The following is a 9,245-nucleotide window of genomic DNA, read 5'->3' as shown; positions in this document are numbered from 1 at the left end:
AAACATAATTCCGTTTATATTTTAATAATTGCTGCTCTAGTCTCAGTTGAGCTGTTGACATTTTACTGATATAACAATTATATTGAAATATTTTACCAAATTTATTAACTTAAATTTAATTCTTGATACAATACTAACCTTTAAATCCGTAGGAATAACGCATTTATCATTAAATACTTCAAAACTAAATGAATACACGCAAATTAAACTACACATCTGATAAGATTTATTTTTTATTTAGAGAAACTGAAAAAATAGTTTGGAAAAAATACATGATTTTCTTGCTAAATTCGAAATGACATGAGTGTCCTTCTTACAGACAGACATCAAGCGCAACTATTGTTAGGTTATGTATTCATAATAGAAATTTATCAAATGATATTTTGTCAAACAATAAGAACAAAGAAACAAAAATTATACAGATTGTTGCATACTTTAATGAATGTCATTGATGGCTGCAATCGATAAAGTTAAGATTATTGTTGTCGGAGATTCTGGTAAGAATATATGAGAGATATATAAAAATATACGTATGTAAAAATTTTATAATCCGTGTATAATATATCGTTTGTATATTAGTTACAACATAAGCAAGAACCAAGAAGATTTGTTGCTTAAACGTCTTTAATTTATTAACTTATTAGTATCAAATATTCTATTCCATTTGTGCCATCTAATTTTATTCAAAGATCACTTAATTATTACTTCGCACAATTATTTAAAATTCAGCAAAAGTTAAATATTTTTCTCATTCATACTTCTAGGTGTTGGAAAAACATCATTGACACATTTAATATGTCATCAACAACCCATCAGCAGTCCTTCTTGGACTATAGGTTGCTCAATAGAAGTTAAATTACATGAATATAAGGAAGGTACTCCTAATCAGAGAAGATATTTTATTGAATTATGGGATATTGGTGGGAGCCAAAGTCATAAAAATACAAGATCTGTTTTTTATAATCCAACAAATGGTACAAGTATAAAATATAAGTACCTGTTTACAGTGTGATTTAAAAGTTAACATTTACTAATTGACATTCATGATACAGGTATTATATTAGTTCATGATTTAACAAACAGAAAGTCTCAACAAAATCTGCAAAAATGGTTGGAAGAAGTTTTGAGCAAAGATAACAGTCATACAAAATTAAAGCCATTTGATGATTTTGATCCAGAAAGATTTGTGGGATCCACCCAGGTAGTGAAAATTGTCAGCTGATAGAATGTTCTCTTTGTAAATAATATATATCCTTTGTTAGATACCAATATTAGTTATTGGCACAAAATTAGATTTAGTGGCAGAGGTAAGATCAAGTGTCCATAGACGTTCTTCAACTATTGCAGAAGAATGCGGTGCTGATGAAATATTTTTGGTATGAAAAACATTCTTTTAATTCCAAGTAATAATTTTGTAATAAAATTACTTTTTGTAGGACTGTCATCAAGTGAGATCATTAGCTGCTGGTTCTAGCTCCTCTGTCAAACTTAGTAGATTTTTTGATAAAGTTATAGAGAGACGCTATTACTCATCAAAGGAAGGAATCAGCCCTGATAAACGGAGACTACCAATGTATAGTTCTAAACTTTATCACAACGATTGAACGTGAATGCAAATTCTGTTGCTAAATTTTGTTCAATTCATGTGACATTTCTGATTTGTATGAAATATACTTATATATTTATAAAAAATGTGATGAATAATTTAACCATTGTACTGCGGAGCTGTGTTAACATTTCAGATGGAATGGAATCATAATAGATAATGATAAGTACTTCGCGACGCATGAGAAAGTCGACAATTTTTGACGTCCTGTACAATTTAAAAAATTTCAAATGATACAGTAGTGCCATCCAGAGGACAGGCTCCGAAGTTAATCAGGGATTTTGAAAACAAGAAAGTTGAGTTTTATTTATGTACTCTTAGCCTGGATTTTTGAGTCATTGAGCAATCAAAAATGTTAAAAAATTAGTCGACGAACAATTTGGTCGACGTTGCGTTCAAATATTCTTCTTAATAACATAGATTTCGGCACTTTTTAAAGAACGGCCATTTGCACAGTGGCGATACGAATGGTGCAAATTAAATTTTACTTGCATTAACTTACTTTTCAATGATATTAAAACTGGATGAAATTTCACGATTATAATGTTAGATTAAAATAGAGAAGAGATCTGTTAGAGTCTGTTAAATTCAGCATTAATAAAATACCAATATTAATCACTGCCATGCTTTCACGTGCGCACCTAGTACCTTTCCAAATTTCCTGGTGTGTGTTTATGTTTACATGTTCTATTCTAAGATAGAAGATACGCGTGACAATGTGACACATCTTTATACGTAATACAAAGGTTAACATGTATCACCTGATTATCTGGCAATCGAAAATTTGATTGAATATGTAAATATCTACAATCGTAAATAATTTTTCCACGTTTTGTCAGTTTCAATTAATTTGATAAATTAAATGTGCTTTGATCGAATTTTTCTCCGTAAGTTTTTCTTCTTCGACGATTGATTAAAGTTCACGCATAATTTAATCAATGGATAATGACCTTTCCTTTAGGACATCTAATGCTATTATAATGACTTGCTTACTGCCAAAGAAATTCCTTAATCAGAACTATTTTACGAATTTGTTGTCACGATGTCAACCTTCCGATTTTATTCAGTATCATGGATATGCCACTGCTGTTTCCATGATTAGCAAAGGGCCATTGTTTATTTTAAAAAATAAAATATCCAGAGGAGAGTTAATAAAAGATGATCATCAGTTGGAAGTTGCTCAAGTATTGCAGGGCATCTATCAAGAAATAGATGGGTACAGACCAGTAGAGTATAACTTATTAGAGAAATGGCTTGGTAAAAAGAAAAAGGAACCACCAAAAGGGTTATACCTTTATGGAGCAGTTGGTGGAGGTAAAACAATGCTGATGGACCTTTTTTATCAATGCTGTCAGGTACCATAGTTTATAAGTTCAAGTAAGTATTGCACATGGGAAGCCATAATATAATATTACTGATTATCATTATGACAATTCATAATATTTTTCAGCATCACACATGTGTAAAAAAATTAGAAAGTTGCTGCAATAAAGGATTTGATATGTGATATAAAGAAAATGTTTGAAGTATAATAAATGGCTTTCCATATGCAGTCTATTAATTAAAGAGGAAATAATAGTAATCATATTGAAATGTAATTATAGATTGAGAGCAAAAAGCGTGTTCATTTTCATGCTTTTATGATGGATGTGCATAGGAGAGTGCACGAAGTAAAAAAAACGATGGTAAGAGATACGAGCAGTACAAAGCTCCAACCATTTGATCCAATACCACCAGTTGCTAGAAGTATTACTGAAGATGCATGGCTGCTCTGTTTTGATGAATTCCAGGTTTAATAAATTGAAGCATACAACAAGTTATTGACGATGTAATGTAACATGTATTAACGAAAGCTCATGCATCACAGGTAACTGATATTGCAGACGCTATGATATTGAAACGATTATTCACCGAACTGTTTAATAATGGAGTGATAGTAATAGCAACCAGTAATAGAGCACCAGATGATTTATACAAAAATGGATTGCAGAGAGTAAATTTTGTTCCATTTATACAGGTCTTAAAAAATTATTGTATTGTAGATTCCTTAGAATCAGGAGTTGATTACAGATTGAGTACAGGAAGCACGGACAAAAAGCTTTATTTCATGTGTGTAACATTTTTCTTAATCAAGATTCATTCACAAATATTTTTATCTAATAATTATGAATGATTGCAGAAAAGGTGAAGATGCAGTAAATAGTGTAGATACAATATTTAAATTTCTATGTTCAAAAGAGAATGATGTTGTGAGACCGCGAACTATTTCCATAAGGGGCCGTAACGTTACTTTTGAAAGAACTTGTGGTCAGGTATTGGATTCAACTTTTGAAGAATTGTGTGATAGAGTAAGCTACTTTCATTGAATATTTTCTACGACCAATTAAATTGTTTTAAAGAACAAATGATAATTTTGATTTATAGCCACTTGGTGCTAGTGATTATTTGGAATTGAGTCAAGCATTTCATACAGTCATTATAAGAGATCTACCTCAATTAAATTTCCGTCTTAAATCTCAAACTAGGAGATTCATCACATTGATTGACACATTATATGATAATAAAGTAAGATTAAACATTTAAACATCCGACCTGATGTAGATATTTATTACACGAATAAATCAAATTCCTTAGGTACGTGTTGTAATATCTGCAGCTGTACCTCATACAAAACTTTTTGAGCCAAAGATAGAAAGTGAATATACAGATGAGAAACGAATGCTAATGGATGACCTAAAGATATCACATGGATCGGTAAGTTTCACAAGAAGGCTAATTTTTTTCAGTGACATTAAATAATAATAATAGTTTTTGTATTATTTACAGGATGATTTTAAATCAAATATTTTTACGGGTGAAGAAGAAATTTTTGCTTTCGATCGCACCGTATCGCGACTTTCGGAAATGCAAACAACACAGTACTGGGATCAATGGCAAAATTATAGATAATGATAAACTAAAGAAATTTTAATAGCTGCAATTAATATGAACAATTTTTCTAATGTAATTGACTAAATTAAAAGTTCTAGCTAATGCGTATAAAGTACAATAAATATTGTCAAGTTCGATGCATTAAATTTACGCAATATATCTGTATTAAAAGCTTCTTAGATATTTAAAATATTTATTTCTACTGCAATATTTATTTAGTTTTTATCGAGTGATAAATGTACTAATAATAATAAAGAACCAAAAGAGAAATGTCCCACTGTATTTTCTTTTCTTCGGAAGAATGAAAACTTACAAACACTCTTTCCGTTTCCTTGACACTTCCAATCTTAGAAAAAATAAGATTCTATCATCTTCAACTGCTAGAAAAACAGTCTAATTACAATGACATTCAAACGTAAAGGACGATAACATGCACTGAGGCTAAATTAATATAACTCCAGACTGTTTGAAGCTTGAACGCGATTGGTCAAAAGAAAAGAATGATCGGATGATGGATAATTTTAAATTTAGATTTTATTCTTTTAGTTTTTCATAATCTGCTATGCTATGTGTAATCTTTAGTTCGGAATAATGTTTATTTATCAAGACATGCCACGAGAATATGCTTAGTGTGACAGTCACTCAATGAGCCTTGGTTTCATTTTATGTTCATTCTTAATACTTCGAAATTAAAATGCATTTAAATTAACTTTAAGCGAAAGATTAAATGAGGAAAGGTAAAAGTTCACATCCGAAACATAATACCTAATTTACAAGAAAGGGATCTGTGTTTTAATTTTCGCGGCAAATAAGTTTAATCAGTACGGAGTATATCACATAAAGCAGGGAAAGTTTTCTTAAGATAAAATTATCAGGTGATTGATGTAAACGAATGCATAATAAGTTTACTCCAAAGTTTTTTTTTACTTTATCAACAATCACAAATCGTAGGCACTATGGTGTTATCAATTCCTAAGAAGTATTTTTAGATATCGTGCGCTCATTTAAAGTGATCACATTTGTCTTGCACGTTCATTCACACGAGAATATTCAAGTGAGATATTTTGAAGCAAGCACAACGATAATGGACATTCAAAAATTGGCTCACGGTAGATTTAAATTTAAATGTTTTTGAATTTATCATACGTATTCACGAATTTAATACATTTTCGTTTTAGCTACAGTAAAATTCGATCAGTCCGTGATTGATGAAAAAATTAATTCGATCCGATCTGGAGTTAGCAATTTACAAAATCATATTAAAAAAGTTTGGCTGACGAGAGCAATAGGTTTCATAGATTTAACTACTTTGGGTGGTGATGATACACCTACAAGAGTACAGACTTTATGTGCCAAAGTAATATTCTTAATCGCTTTTTCTAATATAATAGAAAATAAATTTGTTTTTATACATTCTGTAATTACAGGCTGTAAGCCCTCTTAAATCGTTAAACACTGCACATGTGCACACAGCAGCTGTGTACGTATATCCAACGAGATTTTTAGATGCAAAATCTGCATTGGACAAACTTGATAAAGAACATCAAATTTCCAGAGCTACAGGTAAATTTCCTTTAAATTTACTTATATTAAACTATATTAAAACCTCTGATCATTACTTAAACAGTGGGTGGAGGATTTCCATCTGGACAAATGCCATTAGAGACACGTGTAAGAGAAGTAGAGATCGATGTTGAGATGGGAGCTGATGAGATTGATATTGTTATAAACAGACCACTAGTTTTGATGCAACAATGGAAGGAATTATACGAAGAACTTAAAGCCTTTCGCACTGCTGCTGGCAACAATTGCTTGTTGAAAGTCATACTTGCTACAGGTGAATTAGACAATTTGGAAAATGTATATAAAGCAGCCATGGTAGCAATGTTAGCTGGTGCAGATTTTATTAAAACATCAACTGGGAAAGAATCAGTAAATGCTACTTTGCCTGTTGGAATTGTTATGTGCCAGGCAATTAAAGATTATTACAAATCCACACAAAGAAAGGTATACATCTTTTACTCAAATGAAACATCATTATTCAAAAGATTTGAACACTTATTATAAACATATACATATTTTATTCAGGTTGGTTTGAAGCCTGCTGGAGGTATTAAGGAACCCCAGGATGCTTTGGAATGGATGATGCTGGCTAAGATAGAATTAGGAGAAGAATGGTTGAATAAAGATTTGTTTAGAATTGGTGCATCAAATTTGCTAGACAATATTGTCCAAATAGTAGAAACAAATTGATGTTATTAACTTTAACCAAATGCTGTTTATAAAAAGTCTATAATTTTTTACAAATAAACTTATTGGAATTTTATATTATCTGTATATTCACAATAAAGAGTTTACACTTTGAATTATGAAACGCTCCCTATATTTTCTTCTCAATCAATGATTCTTAAAATTGATAATACATCGAAATATGTAAAAAAGTAAAAAGAAAAACAAATAATTTTCTATAGTTTACATACCTATCCAAATACAATTGTGTAACAGCTACCACAAGTACAGTTTGTTACAAATTAATTGAATTATAACTCACAATATAATTCAAACTAAGTTTAGAAATTTTTTGTTTATTTTGGAATAATACAATTCCTTTACCTGCAACGTATCATCGTATCCGACGATTTTCAAATATATATCCGCCATTTTGACTATGGTGGCGTTGATGTTTCTGATGCTGATGTCTACAGAAACAGCGCGTGGACGTGTCTTTTCCGCTTAGAAAACCAAGATGGTAAGTTCGCTTATTGATTGTTAGTATTAAATCGTTTCGCATCAGCTGCGCAGTGTACAGTATTAGTATAATATTTAAACGAAGTGAAAACTACAGGATTGAAAATTAATATCTATCTATATATTATTTAGTAAATTTATTGTATTCTTGTGGAACAAGAAATACGGTTATGTTGTACACAAATGTTACTTTGTCGAACTGATTAGACATTAACTGGACCGATAGTTTACATGAATGTTTGTTAAGATAACTTGGATAAGGAATTAAGTTTTCAATGTGATAATCTGTAATTAAAAGTTTTAGTGAGAGATAAATTTAAATGGTACTCTATCTGTAAAATTTTGTGTAGTACGACAGTATAGAAATAGTGGACGATAGTAAATCAGGTATGCATTTTTATCGGATATTTTTTTAGGCTCGTGGACCGAAAAAGCATTTGAAGCGTCTTAATGCACCGAAAGCATGGATGCTGGACAAACTTGGGGGTGTTTATGCTCCGCGACCATCCACAGGTCCACATAAATTGAGAGAGTCTCTTCCTCTCGTAATTTTTCTCCGAAACCGATTGAAATATGCATTAACCAATTCAGAAGTAACAAAAATTGTAATGCAGAGATTGATTAAAGTTGATGGGAAAGTGAGAACTGATCCCAATTATCCTGCCGGTTACATGGGTAAGATCAATTATTTTCGATTTTATCCTAATATTTAAGTATGTCTAAGGCCATATCGAAGCTGTAACGTTTCACAAATGAAATTTTATAGTCAAAAATTGGCCAAAAGAAAAAGAAGGTCTTTACTTTGGTCACAGATTGAGTAAAATATTCCTTCTGTATTACCCAGAAAGTGCACATTTTATAAAATGAATAAAACTTACTTGTGTTTATTAATATTACTTAATTCTTTGTAGATGTCATTACAATCAACAAGACCGGTGAATACTTCCGACTTATCTATGATGTTAAAGGACGTTTTACCACTCACCGAATTTCAGCAGAAGAAGCTAAGGTACTTTGTATTAACATTTCTATCAAAAATTCTGCTAATAGAATACTTTATTCGATTAAACAATTCTTATTCTTTGACAGTACAAACTGTGCAAGGTAAAACGCGTTCAAACTGGACCGAAGGGAATCCCATTTTTGGTAACACACGACGGAAGGACAATTCGTTACCCAGATCCCCTCATCAAGGTTAATGACACTATCCATCTGGATATTGCGTCAGGCAAAATCTTAGATTCCATACGGTTTGATTCAGGTATAACATAATATTTCTGCATGTATTTGTGACTGCGAGCACAATCAAAATTTATTAATTAATTGTTATTTCCTTAGGTAATCTTTGCATGATCACTGGTGGGAGGAATTTAGGGCGCGTCGGCACGGTCGTCAGCCGCGAACGTCATCCCGGGTCATTTGATATTTGCCATATTAAAGACTCACAGGGACACACCTTTGCTACGAGGTATTTCATTACATTTTATTTAAATTATTGTTACACATTTGCCTTTGATTTAACATAAGATTGAATTCGTTTTTACCGGGACCATAATCGAAGCTGTAATGTCACTGAGACAATTGCAGTCAAAAGTTGGTCAAAATGAAGTTCCTCTATATTGGTCACTGATTGTTTTTACATAGGGCTTTCAGTATTACCCATTTAGAAACAGCAGTTTTTCTTTTTGCATTCATTCATCTATCGCTTTCGTTGACTGATCGCGCCTAGTTATCATAAATCGTTCGTTTAGGTTGAACAACGTATTCATCATCGGCAAGGGTACTAAATCGTACATTAGCTTGCCCAGAGACAAGGGTGTTAAGCTATCGATTGCCGAAGAGCGCGACAGGAGATTAGCAGCGAAGGGAGTTAATTAATGTAAATTTGCAAGAAAAATATTTAATAAACCGAGAAGTTCTTGGCGAATAAAAATATTCTCCCGTCTTTATCCAATATACG

The 9,245-nt window shown here is 31.6% G+C and overlaps 5 protein-coding genes across 10 annotated transcripts in view; 4 read left to right on the top strand and 1 right to left on the bottom strand.

Moving 5' to 3' along the window:
* Positions 1 to 4,978, bottom strand: part of TfIIEalpha (transcription factor IIEalpha) — a 9,487-nt gene extending 4,509 nt beyond the window's left edge. For 2 of the 4 annotated variants that reach the window (XM_018020235.2, XM_018020236.2), the window contains exon 1: positions 139 to 276. In XM_018020235.2, coding sequence (XP_017875724.1) covers positions 139 to 163 — 25 coding nt within the window. In that variant the 5' untranslated portion in view covers positions 164 to 276. Of the gene's footprint in view, positions 1 to 138; positions 277 to 434; positions 453 to 4,850 lie in introns of those variants that run through there. The other 2 variants (XM_026811457.1, XM_018020237.2) reach the window with 2 other exon arrangements.
* LOC108622383 (rab-like protein 3) lies at positions 406 to 1,619 on the top strand. The gene is made up of 5 exons (XM_018020240.2): positions 406 to 497; positions 765 to 974; positions 1,053 to 1,201; positions 1,263 to 1,376; positions 1,437 to 1,619. The coding sequence occupies exons 1-5, from the start codon at positions 443 to 445 to the stop codon at positions 1,602 to 1,604; spliced, it is 696 nt and encodes a 231-aa protein (XP_017875729.1). The 5' UTR covers positions 406 to 442; the 3' UTR covers positions 1,605 to 1,619.
* LOC108622379 (putative ATPase N2B) lies at positions 1,775 to 4,800 on the top strand. 2 transcript variants are annotated; one of them, XM_026811456.1, is made up of 8 exons: positions 2,454 to 2,493; positions 2,568 to 2,961; positions 3,211 to 3,396; positions 3,474 to 3,715; positions 3,786 to 3,954; positions 4,031 to 4,171; positions 4,241 to 4,360; positions 4,433 to 4,799. In XM_026811456.1, the coding sequence occupies exons 2-8, from the start codon at positions 2,587 to 2,589 to the stop codon at positions 4,553 to 4,555; spliced, it is 1,356 nt and encodes a 451-aa protein (XP_026667257.1). In that variant the 5' UTR covers positions 2,454 to 2,493; positions 2,568 to 2,586; the 3' UTR covers positions 4,556 to 4,799. The 2 variants fall into 2 exon arrangements, with proteins under 2 accessions (XP_017875722.1, XP_026667257.1); XM_018020233.2 differs by having other exon boundaries at positions 1,775 to 2,961; positions 4,433 to 4,800.
* Positions 4,979 to 5,173: 195 nt separating the features above from the next.
* Dera (deoxyribose-phosphate aldolase) lies at positions 5,174 to 6,911 on the top strand. The gene is made up of 5 exons (XM_018020174.2): positions 5,174 to 5,646; positions 5,716 to 5,894; positions 5,965 to 6,100; positions 6,165 to 6,544; positions 6,626 to 6,911. Exons 1-5 carry the CDS (start codon positions 5,622 to 5,624, stop codon positions 6,788 to 6,790), a joined length of 885 nt encoding a protein of 294 aa, XP_017875663.1. The 5' UTR covers positions 5,174 to 5,621; the 3' UTR covers positions 6,791 to 6,911.
* A 285-nt stretch (positions 6,912 to 7,196) lies between these two features.
* Positions 7,197 to 9,222, top strand: RpS4 (ribosomal protein S4). Of its 2 annotated transcripts, none has more exons than XM_018020163.2 (6): positions 7,197 to 7,286; positions 7,702 to 7,960; positions 8,197 to 8,294; positions 8,375 to 8,546; positions 8,624 to 8,753; positions 9,037 to 9,222. In XM_018020163.2, the coding sequence occupies exons 1-6, from the start codon at positions 7,284 to 7,286 to the stop codon at positions 9,161 to 9,163; spliced, it is 789 nt and encodes a 262-aa protein (XP_017875652.1). In that variant the 5' UTR covers positions 7,197 to 7,283; the 3' UTR covers positions 9,164 to 9,222. The 2 variants fall into 2 exon arrangements, with proteins under 2 accessions (XP_017875652.1, XP_017875653.1); XM_018020164.2 differs by lacking the exon at positions 7,197 to 7,286 and adding an exon at positions 7,588 to 7,608.
* The last annotated feature ends 23 nt before the right edge of the window (positions 9,223 to 9,245 follow it).

Source organism: Ceratina calcarata, unplaced genomic scaffold (assembly GCF_001652005.2).
Source record: "Ceratina calcarata isolate Rehan_Ccalc_2016 unplaced genomic scaffold, ASM165200v1 scaffold219.2, whole genome shotgun sequence".
NCBI lineage: Eukaryota > Metazoa > Arthropoda > Insecta > Hymenoptera > Apidae > Ceratina > Ceratina calcarata.
This window is presented reverse-complemented; position numbering and strand designations above follow the sequence as displayed.

Bases quoted from the DNA above. Each gene is read 5' to 3' on its own strand.
- Dera (XM_018020174.2), top strand. From the start codon at position 5,622: ATGGACATTCAAAAATTGGCTCACG. The intron at 5,647-5,715 runs GTAGATTTAAAT...TTTTCGTTTTAG, and splicing joins CATTCAAAAATTGGCTCACG to CTACAGTAAAATTCGATCAG. The intron at 6,101-6,164 runs GTAAATTTCCTT...TTACTTAAACAG, and splicing joins TCAAATTTCCAGAGCTACAG to TGGGTGGAGGATTTCCATCT.
- RpS4 (XM_018020163.2), top strand. The intron at 8,295-8,374 runs GTACTTTGTATT...ATTCTTTGACAG, and splicing joins TTTCAGCAGAAGAAGCTAAG to TACAAACTGTGCAAGGTAAA. The intron at 8,547-8,623 runs GTATAACATAAT...TTATTTCCTTAG, and splicing joins TTCCATACGGTTTGATTCAG to GTAATCTTTGCATGATCACT.
- LOC108622379 (XM_018020233.2), top strand. From the start codon at position 2,545: ATGGATAATGACCTTTCCTTTAGGACATCTAATGCTATTATAATGACT. The intron at 3,397-3,473 runs GTTTAATAAATT...CATGCATCACAG, and splicing joins TCTGTTTTGATGAATTCCAG to GTAACTGATATTGCAGACGC. The intron at 3,716-3,785 runs GTGTGTAACATT...GAATGATTGCAG, and splicing joins GACAAAAAGCTTTATTTCAT to AAAAGGTGAAGATGCAGTAA.
- LOC108622383 (XM_018020240.2), top strand. From the start codon at position 443: ATGTCATTGATGGCTGCAATCGATAAAGTTAAGATTATTGTTGTCGGA. The intron at 498-764 runs GTAAGAATATAT...TCATACTTCTAG, and splicing joins TATTGTTGTCGGAGATTCTG to GTGTTGGAAAAACATCATTG. The intron at 975-1,052 runs GTACAAGTATAA...TTCATGATACAG, and splicing joins TTTTTATAATCCAACAAATG to GTATTATATTAGTTCATGAT.